Here is a 23,185-nt window from a genome sequence, read left to right on the forward strand (position 1 = left end):
CTGCAGGCCCCACAGTGAGTGCTGCCCGGCATTTTGTCACCCCCCTCAGTGGTGACACCCAGGTCGGCCCACATTCACCACAACCCACAATAAAGTTAACTCTTTATTAGAACGAACAAGGCCTGTTCAAGGGTGCCAGGCCTAATGAGCACAGCAACTCTTCTCAGTAAGTCTTGCCTCTATGAGGCAGTTGTGGGGGCTGAAGGCCCCTACCTTCCTATAGCTTAAGGTTACCAGATTTTTTTCAATGAATCCAGGGACACTTTTCAACTTCAATGGGTTTTGTCAGGGGACTGATTTGTAAATCCAGGGACTGTCCCCGGGAAACGGGGACGTCTGGTAACCTTACTATAGATGCCCAAGTCTCCTCCTCTTCTGGGTCCTTCCCAAGCAATCAGAGACTATGCTGGAATGGCTGTTTCTGCTCCTCCCTCTTCATACCTCTCCTGGTCGACCGGGGAGAAGGGGAGCTTGTTGCAGCAGGAGGGGGAGACTCCCTGGCTTCTTCACCAGCCTGACTCATCTCTGCCTGGTGGCCTCCCTCCTCTCCTGCTTCCGCCTTTGCTTCTGGACTTCTTTCTGCCACAGACTCTCCCAGCTCACTAAGCCCTGTTATCTCTTCAGCTTCCAACCCCTCCTCCTCCCAGTTTGCTCCCTCTTCTCCCTCTGACCATTCATCACTGTCCTACCACCAATCCCTGAGCTTTGAGCCTTCGTCCCTTGGGGGTTCCCCGGATGGTGCCACCCCCATCCCTCTGTGTCCAGCCTGTCTGCGACATCTCGGCACGCCATGAAAACATTTTTATTTTTCAGCAAGTATTTCTGGAGCATTAATTATATCCAGTTGCTTACGAGATACTCTGATGTTCATTTCCCCATTTCGTTCTGTTCTAAACCGCTTAGACATTTATGGTTACATGTAATTCATGTATAATTGAAATTAGTAAATTAATCATTTCTGCACAGATACAGTCTGTACAAACTCATCAGGGGGAAAGCCCAGTGCTTGGGAAACAAATAATTGGGTCCCTCTACCTGGGTGTTTCGAATCCCTGCGATGGGGTGAGCTCCTGTTGCTCGGTCCCTGCTCCTGCCAACCTAGCAGTTCGAAAGCACGTCAAAGTGCAAGTAGATATATAGGTACCGCTCTGGCGGGAAGGTAAACAGCATTTCCGTGTGCTGTTCTGGTTTGCCAGAAGTGGCTTAAGCATGCTGGCCACATGACCCAGAAGCTGTCTGCGGACAAACGCTGGCTCCCTCGGCCAATAAAGCGAGATGAGCGCCGCAACCCCAGAGTCGGCCACGACTGGACCTAATGGTCAGGGGTCCCTTTAACTTTACCTGGGTGTTGTCTACACACTGACTAGCACAGACTCTCCAGGGCCTCAGACATTCCAAATCTGGAGATGCTAGGAATTCAATCTGGGATCTTCTGCATGTGAAACAGATGCTCTGCCACTGAGCTATGGCTCTTTCTCAACAAAAGCTTGCCCCGCCTTTTTCTCAAAACCTCCACACAAGGAGAATCCACAGCGGAATTCAGTGTTACACTAAGGTGATCATTTCATCATTTTTGCTTGCTGGACAGAACAATCTCCCATCTCCTCCTACTGTGTGCTGATCTTAGGGCTCTCCTTACCCTCTCAGAGCAGATTTGATGGAGAGGAGAGAGGGGCAGTGCTTTTTTCCTTTCCCCCCTAAAATAAATGTTTAGGGGTACTCTTATTTTGACTCAAGAAAATCACCATTTTATAGTTCATATCGGGGGGAGATAAAGACAGTGGTACCTCTGGTTGCGAACTTAATTTGTTTCAGAGGTCCGTTCTTAACTGGAAACTGTTCTTAACCTGAGGTACCACTGTAGCTAATGGGGCCTCCCACTGCCACCGCACTGCCGGCACACGATTTCTGTTCCCATCCTGAGGTAAAGTTCTTATCCCGAGGTACTACTTCTGGGTTAGCAGAATCTGTCACCCGAAGTATTTGTAACCTGTGGTGTTTGTAACCCGAGGTACCACTGTACAGTAAATGGACAAAAGTACAAAGACTCACAAAATGTTTAGGGGTATGCGTACCCCTGCATAACCCCAGAAAAAAAGCAGTGGAGGGGGTTAAAGGTCCATTGCACTAGTGGGACTCTGTCTATGGCTACACAAACAAAACATTACATTGTACATTCAATGCACCTGAGATCTTGCGTTTCTCCTACCCAGGTCTGGTGGCCATCTGTCATGGATGCTTCAGCTGAGACCCCTGAGCGACTAGATCAGTGGTTCTCAACCTGTGGGTCCCCAGATGTTGTTGGACTACAACTCCCATCATCCCTGACCACTGGTCATGCTGCTTAGGAATGATGGGAGTTGTAGTCCAACAACATCTGGGGACCCACAGGTTGAGAACTAGATGATCATCAGGGTCCTTTCCAACTCTACAATTCTGATTCAGTTTGGACCTGTTGAATATTCTATACCCCTCAAGAGCACTTTCCTACAAACTAATTTAATTCCAGAGATCAAAGCTCATTGCAGATTGATACTGCATCGTCTCACCACCTGCCATGGATGCACTTGGTCCTAGAGATATCCCCACCTCCTTAATGATGTTGTGGGTGGGCATACGCTAAGATCACCATTGGCGCTTGCTTCTACATTCACCTTCTGGGAGGGGAAAGTGTGGATAACCAAATTAAGGGGAGGGTTTTCAAATGTATGTTGTTACATCACCCACCCTTATAGACAACAGGATCTAGAATCCATCTAGATTGCAAGCAGCGTGTTGAAGATGAGCATGTATGATTCTGCATCTAGGAAACCTACTTATCTGGGCTGCAGATGGGTTATGCAGCCTGTGTTTCTCTTTACATTACGTCAGGCAATGGCTACTCTAAGTTCACCAAAGAGCATTCCTCACCTTGAATCCTGGTATCCCTGGTGGTCCCGGAGGGCCAGGTGGACAGACAGCTGGACACTGTACTCAAAACAAATGGGAAATATAATATAAATATAACACACAACCAGATTCAACCAGAACAAAAATAATTAATCCACGAGGGGAGAAGGCAGTGATATTAACAAGCCTGGAAATTTCTGTTACAGTGTTTCATGGACAATATTCAACTCTAGATCGCTGGTGGTTAAGGGAAATTCAGGATTTGGTGAAACTGGTTAAGCCGATTGCTTATTACAACATTTCAGCAATTTGTTTGTTTTTTAAATAAAACAACAACAAGTCTGCATTTCTTTGTTACAAGAATCACAATGCATCAAATAGCAGTTTTGCACAATGTGGGGATGTTACATCCAACTAAGGTTTACTCAGAGTAAACCCACTGAAATTAATGGGCCTAAGTTCTTTTCATCAATACCAATGGGATTACTTGAAGTAGGACTAGCACTGGTTACAGCCCACTGTCTCCGTTTTTCTACTGAGTGAAATTAAATGTGTGTTTTTTAAAAAAGAAATACAATGGACGAATAAAGTGTAAGGAACTGTACAAAAGCAGGAGAAAGGCTGTAAAATGGGTCAAGGCAGAGGTTTCCTGCGAGGAACCACTGTTGTGGCTGTTTCTGAGCAAAAGGGATTTGCTCTTCCTGGGAAACACCAGGGAATGCAGTTCTGTAATACAGTCATACCTCATGTTACGTTCCTTCAGGATACGTCCTGTGGCGACCCGGAAGTACCAGAAAGGGTTACTTCTGGGTTTCGCCACTTGCGCATGTGCAGACATGCAAAATGACGTCATGCACATGCGCAGAAGCAGCAAATCGCAACCCATGTGTGCACAGATGCGCCGCTGCAGGTTGCGCTCTTTTCATGTTGCGAACGGGCCTCCGGAATGGATCCCGTTCGCAACCAGAGGTACCACTGTAATAATAATAGATTATTATTAAATCCTACCCTAACTCACTATGATGGGATGCGGGTGGCGCTGTGGGTTAAACCACAGAGCCTAGGACTTGCTGATCAGAAGGTCGGCGGTTCGAATCCCTGCGACGGGGTGAGCTCCCGTTGCTCGGCCCCTGCTCCTGCCAACCTAGCAGTTTGAAAGCACGTCAAAGTGCAAGTAGATAAATAGGTACTGTTCCGGCGGGAAGGTAAACGGCGTTTCCGTGCGCTGCTCTGGTTCACCAGAAGTGGCTTTGTCATGGTGGCCACATGATCCGGAAGCTGTACGCCGGCTCCCTTGGCCAATAAAGCGAGATGAGCACCGCAACCCCAGAGTTGGCCACGACTGGGCTTAATGGTAAGGGGTCCCTTTACCTTTAACTCACTATGGCTTCTAAGAACAGTAGCTTGGGGCAGCTTTGGCCAGCCTGGTGTCCTTCAAATGTTTTGGACTACAACTCCCATCAGCCCCTGCCAGCTGCAGTTCAACACATCTAGAGGGCACCAGGTTGGTGAAGCCTTGTGTCCTGGGATACCTCAAAAAGTAAAGTCCTTTCCCCTCCCCCTCTTGCCCCCAGCCATGGTCTTCTTCAGCCTCAACTTATCTTAGTTCAGAGTCAATGGAAACTGGGAGAGAGATGTTAATGGTAGTTTCTTTACAAATCCACGGGACTTAAAGCAAGATATTTTCCTTGGTATTTCACCCCTTCAAAAAATAAATAAATAATGTCATTTCACAGCAAGGTTATAATTTTCTATTAGCTTCTATAGGATGCTCTTTTGAAAATGGAAAAGAAGGGAGGGGAACGCTGTCATTTACCATCCAACCTCTAAAAAGGTTTTCCAATAAGGCGGTTCAAGGAAATTATTAGCTTCTCCTTGAGGACTCCAATTAGAAAATGAAGGGAACTGTCATAACAACAGATGCGCAGCGCTGAAATGTTGCTTTGCCGACTCGCGTTAATGTCATGTTTGTTTCAACGCAAAGAATCAAGACTTTCTTGTGCGTGCTCAAAGCCCACAGAACAAACAGCTGCCCTGCCCATGGAAACAAGGTGCTGTTGTCAACCGGTGACCAAATTTGACCATTCCTATTTCAAAGGCATGAACAAAAGCGATGATTTAAATGAAGAGGAAGAAGATGCTTGTGATTTGATGAAGCTGTCGGCACCAGTTGTGCAGAACCAGTGCTCACCACCAGGGCATTCTTTGTGTATTTATTTATATGCCACTACATCACAAGTATTTGTCAAAGCTGTTTACAAAGGTTAATTAAAAAAAAAGAACATGCAATAAAAGCGCAAGGACTTTTAATAGCTTGTATGGAGAAACAGAAAGGTTTTCTGCAGGCATTTAAAAATTGGCATCACTCAATTGTAATTCTTATTTTTTTTACAATTAGGGATTGTAAACAAACAAACAAACAAAACCACCCTGAAAGTCATTTCCAAAGAGAATAAAACAGAATTATCAGTAAAAACCAGTAAAACATTCAAAGGATTGTCTACACAAAAATCCTTTTTAGCAGGCGCCAAAAAGCGTACAGTGAATGCGCCTGCCTGGTGTCAACAGGCAGGGAATCCCAGAGTGTAAGTTCTGTCACAGTAAAAGATATATAGAGCTTAAGCATTTGTGCAGTTGGAAAATAACTCAGACAGTTTGATAGGTGTGTAAAAGGAAACAGTACCTGAAGGTCTCCATTGCCGTCAGGCATAACTCCAGGAATACCCTGCAACAAAGAGTGTGGGTTTTAAATATGTTGCCAATACATGCCAAGGGTAACAAAGAATATATTTGAATTCAGACAGGCTGCAAGCCGCTTTTATTGTGTTCCGTTTGAGTGTCTAATCAGCTCTGAACAATATGTAATTTTTATTTGGAAGATTCAAGAGCTGGAAATATTCAAAACTGCATTTTATTTATTTATATCCTGCCTTTCTCCCAGTCGGGACCCAAGATAGCTCTCAGCACAAATGAAAAATAACATTATTATTATTGTTGTTGTTATTATTATTTAAAAAACCAGCACTGAAACCCCTAAAAATGATGGAAAGGAAACAATATACAACACCCAATCTCAGAAGACTTTCACAACAGCCAGTTGATGGCCAAAACTGCCAGTGAAAAAAGGCAGGGGGGGCAATCTAGCCTTCCATGGGAGGTATTTCCACAATCTTGGAGCAGCCACCAAGAAGGCCCTGCCTCAGGTCCTCACCAAACGTACCTGTGGAATAGGACCAAGCGATATATGGTTTTCAACATTGTGATGTATCACTAGCTAAACATCACAACATACCGATATATCACAATGTCTGAAATAAGGACGGAGCTTGGTAGAGGCGATGTCTGGCTTCATGGTTTTCCCCACATTGTGATTTTTGCATAGCGCGCACACACACGGACGATTCATGATATATTGCCAGGTCAAAAATTATGAAACCAATATCACCATATGGACTGAGAGCCAGTGTGGTGTAGTGGTTAAGAGCGGTAGACTTGTAATCTGGCGAACCGGGTTTGCTTCCCCGCTCCTCCACACGCCGCTGCTGGGTGACCTTGTGCCAATCACACTTCTCTGAAGTCTCTCAGCCCCACTCACTTCACAGAGTGTTTGTTGTGGGGGAGGAAGGGAAAGGAGAATGTTAGCCGCTTTGAGACTCCTTCGGGTCGTGATAAAGCGGGATATCAAATCCAAACTCTTCTTCAAACCGCTTTTGGACAATACAGGATATTGATACATCACTCAGCCCTACCATGGGGGTGGCAGGACTGAGAGAATGGCGTCCTCAGAAGACCTCAAAGCCTGGGCAGGCTCATAGAGGGAGATACAATCCTTCAGAGAGCTTGGACCCAAGCTATAAGGGCTTTGTAGGTCATAACCATGTCTCCGAATTGTGACCAGACTCGCAGTCAGTGCAGCTGTAGCTAACCAAGTGTTTCTGTTCTTCCTGTAACCAGAGAACTGGCCACTGCAGCTTTGACCCACTGAAATTTCCAAACGTTATTCGAAGGAAGTCCCAGTTAGAGTAATAGTAATCCAAATGGGGTATAAGTTGTCAGGAGCTTGTCCTACTCTCGAGTAGGACCCTGGCAGAGACACATGCCTGACTGGCATGTTCTCTCCCTCCTGGTCGATTGTTCGGGAGCTTCAAAAGCTTTCTTCTGCCCGAACATCACAGCACCCAATGCTAATAATAATAATAATAATAATAATAATAATAATAATAATAATAATAATAATAATAATAATAATAATAATAAATTATTTATTTATACCCCAACCATCTGGCTGGGTCCCCCCAGCCACTCTGGGCGGCTTCCAACAAACCACTAAAATACAATAGCCTATTAAACATTAAAAGCTTCCCTAAACAGGGCTGCCGACAGACATCGGCACACTTAGGGATCCGTAGAGCTTCGCAACTTGCGTGACAGACCTCAGCAACTGAGCATTTTGGCTAATCTACTTTATTTACATATAAACACACGTGGAGCACTGCAACATGGCTCCCTCTCTCTCTAGCATCAGACAGCAAAGAGAGAGAAAGAACGAAGGACAATAGTCCCACTTCACGGAACACAGTAACACAAACATTCTGTCTCCGTCACTTCCCACTTTGTGGAGTCAAAACATACACTGTCATGTGAAAGACAAAAATCCCATGACTGCAGCCATGGAGCAGGAATTCTAACACATATAAGTAAGGCGGTGTATTATCGTGGCACGTCAGACATCTCCAGGAATGGGCCATTTTACTCACTGCCCTGCTCAGCAGGCTAATGCCATCCAGCCCATAGTCAACTCATCTGAAGTCAGTGTAAGCACACCAGATCTTACTACGCTGCAAGAAAAAATAATGGCTCCAAAAGACAGGTCACATGCTACGAGGGGTGCTTGACCTTTCAAATAAGTGCCACATTTTCCCGTGTATAACATCGTCTGTCCTCTCGCCGACAGAAGCCGCCAATCGCCCGCCCAATTGCCACAGCGACAGCCAATCAACTCCAGCACTTGCCGCAGACATCAATAACACGCCCAATAGCCGCTGACAATCGCCGGCTCACAGCAGGAACCAATCAAACATCTTGTCCCACCCATGTATAAGACGACCCCCACTTTTTAGCATAACTTTCCACTTTTAAAGAAAAAAAACTAGTCTTATACACAGAAAGGTACGGTACTTTTTCACCTCGCCTGAAGCGTTGGGCAATCTGTGTTTCCATTCCATTATTGCGTTAGTATTCACTGAACAGCACTAATGTGCATTGAAGTGCATTACAATTTTTCATCGGCTGTCAGCAGCAAAAGCTATCGCTTTCCTGAACATAATGCTATTGCTAAAGAACGGGCATCCCTTGTGGGTTCCCCTGAAAGGATACAGTGATGGGCAGCTGAGCCGGCAATTTTCCCCAAGTGCAATAGCATGATCTGAAAAAATAAATAAATCTAAACTTACTGGTGGTCCTGGGGGTCCCGGTGGTCCAGCAAAACCAGGAAGTCCAGCTGGTCCCTAAACAGAATGAGAAATAGCAAAGGTTTCAGTGCAGGTACAGCCTATTTATATTTGGGGAGAAATGATTTCCAGCTTGCAGATCTGGGAGAAGATTTTGAAGAATTGGAGGTTAGACATAAAGGAATCCCAAATTTATGAAATCCCATCAACATGCAAACTGTGGGTAGCTTCCATGGCACTCAATAAATCTTAAAAAGGTTTCTGATTCTTGAAAATGAGGAGAGGATTTGTCCTGCAAAACCTGGGGGAATGGATTAGCAATGATTTTATGACACAGTGCAAAGAATGCACACTGTGGTGGGTTTCAAACAAGCCAGCAGTTACCAAATAAGATCTATTTAAATTAATGCACCTAGGTTAGTCAGGCCCATAGATTGCAATGGGTCTACTCTGAGTAGGGCTAATATTGGAGACAACCCAATACATGGAACACAGGTAAAGGCTGCCTGTACAGATGTACAAGTCTTTGGGCTTTGACTGATTTGCACATCTCAACCATTGGTTACACAGCCAATGTTGAATGCACAAACACTCCTTATATAGTCCATTTTCCTGGTGTAGAATTTATACGACCTGTTCACATCGTAACTGTCCCCCACCCTGCCCAGATTATATACCTAGTTTATTTTGCGGTTCCCAAATACCGGAAAATAGGAGAAGGAGGGGGTCAATTTTCGTCACCTTCCCCTTTGTGGCAGGACACAGACTGGGTCTCCCAGGGTTCCAAAATGTGCTGAACACCTCCGCAGGTATAAAAATCACCCCACAAGTCTTCCACAATTTGGAAGAAATTCCTTCCAGTAGCACCTTAAAGACCAACTAAGTTAGTTCTTGGTATGAGCTTTTGTGTGCAAGCACACTTCTTCAGATACACACAGATACACACTGTGTATCTGAAGAAGTGTGCTTGCACACGAAAGCTCATACCAAGAACTAACTTAGTTGGTCTTTAAGGTGCTACTGGAAGGAATTTTTTTGTTTTGACTATGGCAGACCAACACGGCTACCTATCTGTAACTGGAACAATTTGGAAGGTGATGGAAAAAAGAGATAAAGGGGGCAGAGCTAGCATGTTCACCCGCACTAGGCCCCCTGACATTTTTGCAGTCTCCAACTAATGCATCCCAGCAGCGCAAAGATTTCTATTTGCATGACGGGAATTTATTCCTTCTCCTCCCCCCCACTGTGTTCACCCCACATGCTTCCCAAATCTGCTCCAGAGGGTTGGGGGGGGAGACCCCATAACAGATTTAGTGGAGGGGGGTGGAGAGGGGGCAAAATCCTGTGGCACCATCAGAAATCCTTGCGCTGATATGTTTTACTTGGTGATATTTTGCACACATCCCCCTATTTGGATTATCTGAATGAAGATCTTGTTGCATTCTGTATCTGTTTACTCAAGCACACTGATGCTCCAAAGCCACTCTTGCAGTGGAAATGTTGCCGGGGACTTAATATTTGCTCTCCCGGTCTCTCCGGGCTTTTCTGATGCAGCAGCTTCGCACAGCCAATCCCAACAACAATTTGGGCAGGCAAACAGTTAGATCTCCCTGCTGTGACTGTTATGTGAGGCCAAACGAGGTGGATGCTGTAAAGGTGAAAGCCCAGCCTGGCTGGGAAAGGATCACATGGGAGCCAGAAGAAAAACAGAAGAGAACAGGATACTAACGGCAGGAAGTCTTGCACAGTCAAGCTCACTGAGTGGAAGAGGACTCCAGGAGCAGGGGAGTTAATGGCCAAGACGGGGGACAAAACAAAACATTTTTCAGAGGCCAAGTGCCATGCTCCATCCCTAAAGCAGGGATCACCAGCTTTTGCAGCAGGGCATATTTGCAAACTGGAGAAACTGCTGTGTGCAAACAGATTATGAAAAACAAGATAAAACATCAAACATTAAAAACTTCCCTAAACAGGGCTGCCTTCAGATGTCTTCGAAAAGTCAGATAGTTGTTTATTTCCTTGACATCTGATGGGAGGGCGTTCCACAGGGCGGGTGCCACCACCGAGAAGGCCCTCTGCCTGGTTCCCTGCAACCTCACTTTTCGCAGGGAGGGAACCGCCAGATGGCCCTCGGAGCTGGACCTCAGTGTCTGGGTTGGACGATAGAGGTGGAGACGCTCCTTCAGGTATACTGGACCGAGGCCGTTTAGGGCTTTAAAGGTCAGCAGCAACACTTTGAATTGTGCTCGGAAACCTACTGGGAGCCAATGTAGGTCTTTCAGGACCAGTGTTATATGGTCTCAGTGACCACTCCCTGTCACCAGTCTAGCTGCTGCATTCTGGATTAATTGTAGTTTCCGGGTCACCTTCAAAGGTAGCTTCTTTCAAGCTTCTTTTCTGGGCGGGATGGTGGGGAACCTGGCAAGTACTGAGGAAGGTCTCGGTGGGCATGTGTGTGCCCATGGGCACCTCCCTGGAGAACTCTGCTTTAGGGCATTCTGAGTGCTGCTGAGTTATCGTTAAATAAGGCGGTTAGCTGTAAAGAAGGGGAATTATGTTATAGGAGGGCAGCTTATTCCTTGGGTACCCAAAGGCATCCCAGCTCCGCACTGGGCCATTGTCATGCAAAGGAAGCTTCAAGCAAGGTTGATGCTGCAACCCTGCATTCTTCTCACCACAAACAAAAATTACACAGTTACAGATAGGTAGCCGTGCTGGTCTGCCATAGTCAAAATTAAAAAATTCCTTCCGGTAGCACCTTAAAGACCAACTAAGTTAGTTCTTGGTATGAGCTTTCGTGTGCATATCTGAAGAAGTGTGCATGCACACTTATCTGAAGAAGTGTGCATGCACACGAAAGCTCATACCAAGAACTAACTTAGTTGGTCTTTAAGGTGCTACCGGAAGGAATTTTTTTATTTTGAAAAATTACACAAACCACCTCCATGAATTGCTTTTTGTGTGGCTGTTCCCTTCCAAGCAGTGCTGGGTTTAGGGCGGTTCCACAGTACAGGCCGCCGAGCCGAGGGAGCACAAAATAACAATAACAGAAAGCCTACATTTATATGAGTACAGACTGAGAAGATCGATAAAAAGCCACTGTGCCAAAAGGAGTTATTGTGAAAATAAAAAAATATTTCCGGGGGGAAGGGGACAAAGGTTGTGCTCACTCAGGATGCCAAATGACCAAAATCTGCCTCTGTTTCAAGAGCTGCTCCCTTCTCAGCCACGCTAAAAGGAGACGCAGCTGCCAAATTTTGAATCGATTCAGTACTTGGCTCTGAGAGGGTGCCATTATGCTGGCAGGCGTTGCTTATAAAGGAAAGATTTGCCACCTGGCCCAGTGGCGTAGCGTGGGGGGTGCAGGGGGGGCCGGCCGCACCGGGCGCAACATCTGGGGGTTAGGGTTAGGGGGCGCAAATCCATGGGTTAGGGGGCGCAAATTACTTGCCTTGCCCCGGGTGCTGACAACCCACGCTACGCCACTGTCACCTGGTTGTTTGGACATACAGTTGCAACACCTGAAAAACGCAGCGCTGAAAGGCAAGAGGTTTGTCCCTTTGGGGCGCATCCTGGCATGGGAAACTTCAGAAGGAAGAGGAACTCACGGGTGGTCCTGGATATCCGTTTCCACCTGGGAGCCCACTGGGGCCTGGAGGTCCCTGCAAAAGAGAGAAAGCATGTTATATGAGCCAGAACCGTAGGACAGGAGCTCTGAACATCCAAGGTATTTGAATCATCTTGTGAAGGAGCTGTTCTTCCTTCCAATCCAATCAATCATTTATTGCGTTTGACTAAAAGCCATTACAAATTCAATTACGGATCCAGCGAGTCAATTAAAACCTGTTAAATATATATATATCCAGAGATATACATCCATTTGCAATAAGTAAAATTAATGAATCACCTGCACTGTCTACAGCGTTGTCTTTTATATAGCTAGCATGAACACTTTTAGCTGCTTTAGCAAATAGGGCTGTTCTGTATGGCACAACTGGATCACAATCAAATGGGGATGCAGGTGGCGCTGTGGGTTAAACCACAGAGCCTAGGACTTGCCGATCAGAAGGTCGGCGGTTCGAATCCCCGCGACAGGGTGAGCTCCCGTTCTTCGGTCCCTGCTCCTGCCAGCCTAGCAGTTCGAAAGCATGTCAAAGTACAAGTAGATAAATAGGTACCGCTCTGGCGGGAAGGTAAACGGCGTTTCTGTGTGCTGCTCTGGTTCGCCAGAAGCGGCTTAGTCATGCGGGCCACATGACCTGACATTCAGAAAACATCTTAAGGCGGCCCTATTCAGGGAAGCTTTTAATGTATGATATTTTAGTGTTTCTTGGTTTCTGTGGAAGCCGCCCAGAGTGGCTGGGGAAACCCAGCCAGATGGGCGGGGTACAAATAATAAATTATTATTATTATTATTATTATGACCCGGAAGCTATATACTGGCTTCCTCGGCCAGTAAAGCGAGATGAACGCCGCAACCCCAGAGTCGGCCATGACTGGACCTAATGGTCAGGGGTCCCCTTTACCTTTACCTTTACCCCACAAATACACAGTCTTAAATGCCTTGGAACATTCTATGCCTTGCATCTAAAACTGCCTTGGAACATTAAATGCCTTGCAACTAAAGCTGATGCAGGCATTGTTTGAATATGGAGAGCTGTGAAGGCAGTTTTCAGGGAGGCAATGGTAAGTATTGTGGTTAGATTTCAGCAAATAGTACCAAGCTGGTCTTGCTTACCGGAGGCCCTGGAAGTCCTTTGCCCTGAAAGTGAGATCAAAATTACATTTTAAAAATAGAAGATTCATAAAAAATAGACCTTATTTGAAAACCCACTCTCTCCTCTCTTTTCCCTTCCCTTTATTCAAATATAAAATGTGCAGTTTTAAAACATTAGCAAACTATTTTGCCCCTTTCCTGCTAAGGGAATGGATGTTCTTACACAGATGTAAGAGGCTGTAAAATCAATGTGAGGAAATGTGAAAACTGATGCAGTGCACATGGTGGTTTTGTTAAGTATAATTGTTTAATGCACATTGAAATGGAAAATAACTCTATAATGTGCCTGCATGTATACTGTGAAGCATGGCATGGAAATTTCCACTGAAGCTGCAGAGAGCCTAACAGGATAATCATTAAGTGGGGCTGTATTTCTGCTGGCTCAGTCACAAGCCGAGAATCCCATAGGTCTATGCATATGCTTTGTTTTCCAGCTGCTGAAGAGAACGGACGTGCTAATCTCTCCAGTAAAACAGCCACAGGCTAAATGGAGGCTGTTTGAGGAGAGATATAGCTTTGATTTTTTAGCTCAGGATGCAAGATGCTAGTAATCTAAAAGGTTTATACCTATGCTGGGATCAGTATAAAGAAATAGGCAACTATCTGAATGTAACTTTTATTGTTTCAAGTTGTTTGGAGTTAAAGTTCTGCAAGTAAAATTTCTGAACCATATTTTTGGACTGGAGAATTTTTACTTCAAAGAAGAGTCCGTTTCTATTCATCAAACAGCTCGCATAGGTGCAATATTAATAACCTCAATAGGTTTCTCATCCAATTGTGGTGAGTGCCCATAACTGCCCATCAGGAAGACCAAAGCGACTTATCCTTTGAGCCCAGTTAGACAAACACCCACCATCTATTAAATGATCATCTGAGGACCTTGCTGGCCTTGCTACATTTGAACATATGTCTTATAATTGTCAATATTGTTCAGCTGTCTGTCAGGACATTTGGGTGCCATATATCGACTTGTAGGTTTAAACTGAGATGGATATATTGATGGCTTTTGTATTATTATTGGGAGCCGGGTTTTTTTTTTTGCCTTTTCGCTTCTTTCTTTTGTTAAATTTGCTATAAAAATAAATAAATGTCTGCAATTGCGCATGTTAGCTGTTTAATGGAGAGGACCAACTCTGACCAATGCAGGACGCACAGTTCCTTCTTCAGCTACAAAAACCAAAACAAAAACACATGTGGTCGTCCCCCCCCCCCCCGAAATGATCCAGGGTGACAGAACATCAGTTCACATCATGATGTCACATTAACAGTGGAGACAAAAGGCAATACTGTGAACTATTGGCACAATATCTTCACAGCTTTCCACAGCGATGGCACAAGATTTATTAACAAAATGGGATTTTGCACCTTTATAACTTTTATCAGCTGGTCCAAATCCTTACTGATTCCAATGGAAATAATATTCCTAATGACTTCGCCACCCCAGTAACTGTGGCCAAATGTACCCATCTGTTGGCGCCGGCTAATTTTCAGGCCCAGCAGACGTTGAGTTCGAAATTGAACACTGGACCAGATCTAGCATCTCGTCTCCCAGCTATTCTTGGACACACAAAGTTTCCCATTTTTCAGCTCCTTTAAACAGGAGGTGCTGGGACCACCTGGATCAGGGGACGGCAAGGTTTACCTTGCCTGGGCCAGTTCACTCCAGCGGAGATCCCTCCATAGGCCAGACTGCGCACGACCCCACGATTTCCGGCGTCTACACCTGCGCAGACGCAATTTCCATCGTCTGCGCAGACATGATTTCCAGTGCCACGAAAGCGAGTCCCCGTGCCGCGCTGATTTAGCACAGCTCGCAGGGACTCGCCGAGTGGGTGGCTCGGTTCGGGGGCTGGTTAAACGACCCCCGCTTGTGGCCCATGGGCCTTAGGTTGCCGACCCCTGACCTGGATGCAAAAAGTGTGTTCTGCCCCTTAGCTATGCCCTCGCCTTATTCCTGCGACTTCAGAAACGAAGGATCCCCGTTGACATTGTACTACGCAGCAATGTGCGTGAGGCACAACCTACTCCATACTTATATGCAAGAGATATAAAATTGTAGGTTTACTCACGGCTGGTCCAGCTGGCCCTGGAGGTCCTATGGCACCCTGCCAGATTGAAACATTAAAATTAGCGCTGCACTGAATTTGGATTCCACTGTGGAAGTTGCCATTTAGGGACTGATGTCAAAATGATCACAGAAACACTCTACCCTGCTCTTTCATGAGCACCTCTTTGCAGTCATGGTTCCTCTAATTTTGTTTCATTTTTATTTGTTTGTTTTTGCATTTATATGCCACCTTTATCTTCCAATGAGGTCTCCTCCTCTCCATTTCATCTGCAAAACAACCCTGAAAGGCCAGTTAGGTTGAGAGGCGATGACTGGCCCCAGCTCACCCAGTGAGTTTCAAGGGCTGAGTGGAGATCCTAACCCTGGTCTCTCCCAGGTCATAGTCCAACACTCTAACCATTACACAACACTGCTGCTCCTGCTTTGGGAGGTGGGGGAGTGGGAATTCATGCCCACTGCCCAGCCATCTGAGAAGGTGCTCCCAGCCTTGTCAAATGGTGCTGAGCACTGGTGGTCACAAAACCAGTTCTACCTTGTGCGTAATTACACACAAGTGGTTGGTGCAGAAATAGACTCATGTCGCCTTGCACAACTGAATGCACACCCCAGTTCAGCGTGAATGGGTGACCCTCTGGATGTCAGCATTGCCCATTTGCACTAGATCACTTTGAACTAGTAGTGCAAAAAACAACACCCCAACCTCTTCATGTTGATGCTTTTGGATGTATAGAGATGCAGGTATAGATCAATTGCAGGAAATAATAAATTACATATATGTTTGCCCTCCCCTCCCTTTCAACTCAGTAATAAGAAGTGATCAGGCTTGCTAAAAAACATAAAACAGAAAAATCAGTTCCACCCATTGGCCTACTGAAAAACCTTTCTGACCAACGTCACAAATTCACACCAGGCAGAGTTGTAACTCTCCTCGTTTGCTTTATACCAAGGCAGAGGGTTCTCTCTGTTTTTTGAATATTTTTGAATTAGTTTTTCAACATAAACCCAATAAAGTGGTACCTCGGTTTCCGAACATAATCTGTTCCGAGTTCCAAAATGTTTGAAAATGGAAAACTCATTACGAAAAACTCAACATAGAAGCCGCGTGGCATGTTCAACTTCTGAGATGCTTTCGAAAACCGAAGCATTTACTTCTGGGTTTACAGTGTTTGTAAACTGAAATGTTCATCAACGGAAATGTTCGAAAACCAAGGTACCACTGTAATAGCCAAATTATAATAGTAATGATTAATTCCAAAATTATCAACATTATCAAAATGTCAATCAACTTCCAATTAATGCATTTTAGTTAAATTGGCTCCCCGCATGGTGGACTGGGTGCAATTTCCGATCTTATATCACTGTGTTCCATAATCTTAATTAATATCAGTTACATTTCAGTTATAATAATAATCCCTTAGTCAACAGCTGCATAATTAATGGTTTCCATCCATGATGTTACAATATATAAATTTGTAAAGCTTCAAGTGAGGAACTCAAACTGTTATCTTTATTCTGCCCTGCATGTGAAAACTGTTATGTGCATGGAGGTCATGTGACTTGTGTGGCAGCACAACCCGGAAGACGCATGTCCAAGTTTTGCGCTGGGGCATGTCAGAGGGTATGGTAGCACCATTCACATTGCAAGAAAGGAGATTCCAAATAAACATCAGGAAGAACTTTCTGACAGAAAGAGTTGTTCTGGTTGTGGACTCTCCTTCCTTGAGAGCCAGTGTGCTGTAGTGGTTAAGAGCGGTAGTCTCGTAATCTGGGGAACCGGGTTCGCGTCTCCGCTCCTCCACATGCAGCTGCTGGGTGACCTTGGGCCAGTCACACTTCTCTGAAGTCTCTCAGCCCCACTCACCTCACAGAGTGTTTGTTGTGGGGGAGGAAGGGAAAGGAGAATGTTAGCTGCTTTGAGACTCCTTCAGGTAATGATAAAACGGGATATCAAATCCAAACTCTTCTTCTTCTTCTTCTTCTTCTTCTTCTTCTCTTCTTCCTTGGAGGTTTTTAAGCAGAGGTGGGAGGGTCATCTGTCATGGATGCTTTAGCTGAGATTCCTGCATTGAAGGGAGTCAGACTACAATGACTCTTGCGTCATTGGGTCTTGGCAGATGAAAACTAACAGGCACAGGAGGAGTTCAGCACCCCTCCTGCCCGTCATTTGCAAAGCGCCTCCCCCTTTCCCACCATTGCTATAATATTGGCAAGCATGTCTCTGAACCCTGTTGGAGGATGTAAGTGCCTTTAAGCAGGGATTTGTCACAGCAACGTAAGGAGAGACAGCTAGATGGGCAAATGGCCCATCTAGTCCATCATCCTGTTCTCATAGTGGAAAATCGGGTGCTTTTGGGAGCACCGCAAGCAGGATTCGAACACAAGAGCATTCCCCTCTCCTGTGGCTTCCAGTAACTGGTTTGTTGTTGTTTAGTCGTTTAGTCGTGTCCGACTCTTCGTGACCCCCTGGACCAGAGCACGCCAGGCACTCCTGTCTTCCACTGCCTCCCGCAGTTTGGTCAAACTCATGTTTATAGCTTCGAGAACACTGTCCAACCATCTCACCCTCTGTCGTCCCCTTCTCCTTGTGCCCTCCATCGTTCCCAGCATCAGGGTCTTTTCCAGGGAGTCTTCTCTTCTCATGAGGTGGCCAAAGTATTGGAGCCTCAGCTTCATGATCTGTCCTTCCAGTGAGCACTCAGGGCTGATTTCCTTCAGAATGGATAGGTGTGATCTTCTTGCAGTCCATGGGACTCTCAAGAGTCTCCTCCAGCACCATAAGTCAAAAGCATCAATTCTTCGCCGATCAGCCTTCTTTATGGTCCAGCTCTCACTTCCATACATCACTACTGGGAAAACCATAGCTTTAACTATACGGACCTATATTCCAGTAACTGGTACTGAGAAGCATTGCTGGCTATGACCGTGGAGGCAGAACAGAGATATCCTGTCGAAAGCTCTCTCCTCCATGAATTTGGCCTTAAAAAAAGGGACTTGGTTTACGAAAACATCTGAAAAGCTGTTGCTTGATTTGGAGTTCAAAAGGAAGGGCACCCTGGCATTCTGCATACCACACCAAAGCAGATTAGTAGGGTCCCCCCCCTTGTTAAATTTAAAGACAACCCTCTAATCAAATGGACAGCTTCTGAGAGCTCAAAGCCGTAATTAATTCCATTTCCACCCCCTTAGGATCAGGCTGTAATCCCATCAAGATCAACTTTGTTTACAAATGCCAGCTTAGTTATAGATTTTTAAAAGCTCGGTTATTCACATTTTTTTGTTCCTGGACTACTTCCTGACAGATCCTAAACTAGTCTTTTACAGCGCTGGCTGCTTGGAAGGAAAGAGTGGATTGTTGTCCTTCTTAATGGCTGAAGAAATGGTGAGTTCTCAGGGAAAGCTTGGTAATTCTTACATCAAATCTGCTGCAGACCTCGCACAAATCCTGAGCTAGAATCCCTTAAAATATGGAAAGTAATTCACACACTGGTTAGCTGTATGTACAGTGGGTAATAGCAAAGTTGGGGGACCTGTGGACCTTTCCAGATATTGTTTAGCCTGGATAAAAGGAGACTGAGAGGAGAGATGATAGCCATCTTCAAATATCTAAAGGACTGTCACATGGAGGATGGCGCAACCTTGTCTTCTCCTGCTTTGGAGGGTAGGACTCAAACCAGTGGCTTCAAGATGCAAGAAAGGAGATTCCGACTAAACATCTGGAAGAACTTTCTGACTGTAAGAGCTGTTCAACCACGGAACTGTCTCCCTTGGGAGATGGTGGACTTTCCTTCCTTAGAACTTTTTAAACAGAGGTTGGATGGCCATCTGTCATGGATGCTTTAGCTGAGATTCCTGCATTGCAGGGGGTTGGACTAGATCAGGGTTTCTCAAACTTGGGTCTCCAGCTGGTTTCGGACTACAGTTCCTATCATCCCTGACCACTGGTCTTGCTGGCTAGGGATGATGGGAGTTGTAGTCCAACAACAGCTGGAGACTTGAGGTCGGGAAACACTGGACTAGACGAATCTCAGGGTCCCTTCCAACTCTACGATTCTATTCTCCCATCAACCCCAGCCAGCACAACCAATGGTCAGGGATGTTGGGACTTGCAGAAGAACAGCATCTAGAGGGCTGCACGTTCCTCACCCCCATTCTAGATCAACTATCCCAGGGGCAGGGGACCATTTTTATCCTGAAGGCCACATTCACTGCTGGGCACACCACATGGCAGAAGTGGGCAGGGCCAGAGGCAGAATTGGGTGGAACAGTTAATTGCCAATTTCACCTGTTCTGAAGGAGAACCCAGCAACACCTAGAAGACCTCAGGCTTCCCATCCCTGGCAGGCAGATTAATATTGCCATTCCACTTTGGTCAATGAGCTTGCTTTTGCCCCAATGGTCCTCCAAGTTTTTAAAAGTTCTGGTACTTACTCTGTCCCCTGGTGGCCCTACTGGTCCAGGGGGGCCATCAGATCCCGTTAAACCCTGACGAAGAAACAGCAGAGAAAATATTAACGTTTTCATTTATGAGATTTCTTACCCATCCTTCACCACGAGGTCCAGAGGCGGGATACGACAACTGACAAAATTCAATATTAAAACCAGTCTTTAAAAATTATAGCCAAGAGAACAGAGTGGGGTCCTTTTTAAAATAAGAAAAGAGAATGACTATATTGAAGAACACACAGAGAGAGATTTTCCCCCATAATTTGAGCGCTGGGATGTGAGTAAAGCATGCTGGGAATTGCTCTCACTAATGAGGAGGGCGCAGGAAGGAATATTCAATACTTACATCTACTCCCGGAAGGCCAGGCAAGCCGGCATTCCCTGCTTTCCCAGGCTTCCCTGGTGCTCCTTTCGGCCCCTAAACCAGATTAAGAGGCAGGCACTGTTAATATAACAACCACAGAGATATAACAGGATAGCATGGCTTCAGCGTTGACACTTTCTCAAAGCGTGGACTCCGCTGCATATATAAGCGCGGAATTTCTTTCAAGTCTCGGAACTGGAATCCATGCTTGACTCACACCAGCAGGAAGGCTCCCCTCAGCGGAATTCTATCCCTGCAGCCTGCCTAATGAGTTGCTAAGTATTTCTCAAGGCTCTGAGCACTTCTCTGCTGTGGGATGTGGAAAAAGAGAAACGGCGTTGTGCTCCCCAGATATTTCTCTGCAGCCCCACAAGCTACAGCAGTGGTTCTCAAAGGGTGTGGTGGCTGGAGGTGGTGGCAAGCATGGCAGGAAGACCCAAGGGCAATCAATATGCCAAGGGCACTTCCCGGCCAAAGGAATGTGCACTGCAGATAGCTAAGTATTCGTTGCCAAAGATAACACAGTCGCTTCTACAGCTCTGGGTAGATACCGTATTTTTCGCCCTATAGGACGCACTTTTCCCCCTCCAAAAATGAAGGGGAAATGTGTGTGCATCCTATGGGGCGAATGCAGGCTTTCGCTGAAGCCTTGAGAGCGAGAGGGGTCAGTGCGCACTGACCCCTCTCGCTCTCCAGGCTTCAGGAAGCTCTGCGCAACTCTCGGAAGACCGGCTCCGAGGGTTGCGCAGAGCTGCCTGCAGTCCAGGGCTCAGTACAGCACTGTGCGGCCATCGGGAGCGGGGTGCGAAGTCCCACTCGGCTCCCGATGGCTGCACAGAGCCGCCTGCAGTCCCGGGCTCAGCGCACTTCTCCCCATCACCAGCCCCACAAGCTCGGGAAACAGCGGGGAGGCGGAGCATGCCTTCCTGCTGTTCCCTGACCTGATTCTTCCAGCCCCGCACCTGGGGGGAAAATAAATTTTGTTTCTTTATTTCCCCCCCCCAAAAAAACCTAGGTGCGTCCTATGGGCCGGTGCGTCCTATGGGGCGCAAAATATGGTAATTTATTACGGTCAGAGACCAGCTTATAAAACACACTTGGGGGTACAATCCCAGAAGGAAAACAAACATTTAAAACAATGTACAACAATAAATTAAAAATTTGTAAATGCGATAAGCGTATAGACACTTAAAACTTTAAGATAAGCTACCGCAGAGAGATGACCCAGAGTCACCCATGGAACAGAGTTTGGGGATTTTCTTAACAAACTAGTTTGAGTCAGGGGATGGTCTGTGCGTACAGATCTGTACACAGAATCTGGCGACCATCCGGGTCGTCTTACGATCTTTGCCTAACAGGAAAAGGTCAAATTTTTGCTTTTCCGGGAGGTCAGCGAGCCACACCAGCAGGGGATCAATGGTCTCACAACGTGCCTCTTCATAAAAGGGACATCTAAAGAACAAGTGCTCTGGGCTTCCTATCTCCCCCAATGAACAGGCGCAAAGTCTCTGAGCATATGGGGCTTTTTTAAAGGAACAGCTCTGGGTAGCAATGCGCACCAATCCAGCGGCTAGGCAGCTGTGCCCAGGTCCACGCTTTGTGGAGCAGTGGCAGCAACAGAGGACCACTTGCTGCAGCCGGAGACTGCGCCTTTGTGGAAACTTCCTCTGCTCATCCCTTTTCAGTCTCCTCCTGGTTCTGGGAAACAGTGGTGCAGGAAAATGTGGGGAAGCATCCAGCCCTTCACTTGCCTGACCTGCGTCTTCTTCCTCCTGTGCTCCACCCCCCAGCTCTGAAGCTCCCCCTGCCTCCGAGTCTTGGCTCCTGGGTGGTACAGGTCCCCCACAAACCACTGCCCTCCTCTTGCAAGTCAGACTCCAGGCTCCCTTCTACTGCTGCACCCTCAACAATGCCCTGCCAGTCCCTGACACAATATTATACTTTGGGAACGATCCGTGTTCTTATGCAGCTGTATTGTTCTATGCTTCCTGTAAGTCCCGTGATCCTATTCTAAAAAAAAATCTGTGATATAAATCAAGCACTGCTAGGATATCAGGCTTCAGGGAATTGCCTTCCTCCCCCTGTGGCAGTAGATAAACAGAACAAAGGGAAAGGAGTCTTCCTACCAGTTAGAAACTTTAATAATCATACTGAGAGAACAAAGAACACATCTCCTAGAAAAGGCGGTGTTCCCAATTAAGGATCACACCCTGAAATATACTCGGAGTCCTGTAGTGATTTCATGCTCTTTATTGCAGCTTGTAAAAAAGGGATGGAATTGCCCCCCAAACCTCAGGCTTTTATATACATTATTTACACAATGAGTCCCATCTGATTGGCTGATTCTGCTTCCCTCCTAGAGTCTGATTGGTCTTTTCCTGCAAGCCAATCAGTTGTTGCATTCTACGATCTTACCAGCCTAATAGGCTGATTAACTTCCTCCTGGAGCCTGATTGGTCTTTTCCTGCAAGCCAGTCAGTTGTTGCATTCTAGGATCCTACTTGCCTATTGTTCTAGGATCCAAGCTTAGTACATAACACCCCTCCCTTCTGTCCCTATTAATCTACATCACTCCTACATCTAGTAATCTGAGTTTATACCCTCTGTGCTTTCTGTTCTGCCACTTTCTCAGCTCTTCTTGACCTTGGGCTGAGCGGAGGAATGCTGTCCAGAGACTGTAAATCTCTTAACCCTCTCCCCCCGCAGTGCTTCTTCTCCTAGCTGTTCCGCATCCAGTATTTCCCAGCTACTGCCTTCTGAACTGTGCCCCTCCGCAAACCACTGTTCCAAATCTATGCTGTCCTCCTGCTCCTGGGAAGATTCAGGATCAGGGGGAGGGGGTGGCTCCCACCATTCCTCCTCACTGCAGCCCTCCTCAGCACGGTCCCTGATGCAGGAGTTGTTTCTTTTCGTTTCCCAACAAATTTCTTATCAGTAAAAAAAATTCGGTGTTGCACAAGCAAATTTTTATTCTCAAAGTGTGGCCCAGGGAAAAAAGCTTGATAACCACTGAGCTAGAGGCTCTCAAGTTTTTCATCCCTACCTGTCCTCCTTTCAGAAATAAAAGTTACCGGAAGCTGCTTTTATTTCCCAGACAAGTGTGTTCCTTGGTCCTTTGCTGTCTCTCCTCCTCCTATACCCTTTGCCCCTGATTCTAGTCCCTTTCTTGTACCACAGATGCTTCTGATCATTCC

At 46.1% G+C, this 23,185-nt stretch overlaps 1 protein-coding gene across 4 annotated transcripts in view; it reads right to left on the reverse strand.

The window, feature by feature from the left end:
• COL9A3 (collagen type IX alpha 3 chain) overlaps positions 1-23,185 on the reverse strand; it is a 66,556-nt gene that overhangs the window by 30,856 nt on the left and 12,515 nt on the right. For all 4 annotated transcript variants that reach the window (XM_083507428.1, XM_083507430.1, XM_083507431.1 and 1 more), the window contains 8 exons: positions 19,974-20,045; positions 19,613-19,666; positions 15,186-15,221; positions 13,078-13,101; positions 11,948-12,001; positions 8,343-8,396; positions 5,573-5,614; positions 2,911-2,967 (listed from right to left, as the gene is read on the reverse strand). In XM_083507428.1, the coding sequence (XP_083363554.1) occupies positions 2,911-2,967; positions 5,573-5,614; positions 8,343-8,396; positions 11,948-12,001; positions 13,078-13,101; positions 15,186-15,221; positions 19,613-19,666; positions 19,974-20,045 (393 nt within the window). The remainder of the gene's footprint in view (positions 1-2,910; positions 2,968-5,572; positions 5,615-8,342; positions 8,397-11,947; positions 12,002-13,077; positions 13,102-15,185; positions 15,222-19,612; positions 19,667-19,973; positions 20,046-23,185) is intronic.

Source organism: Podarcis liolepis (genome assembly GCF_965112155.1).
Source record: "Podarcis liolepis genome assembly, chromosome: 6".
Taxonomy (NCBI): Eukaryota; Metazoa; Chordata; class Lepidosauria; order Squamata; family Lacertidae; genus Podarcis; species Podarcis liolepis.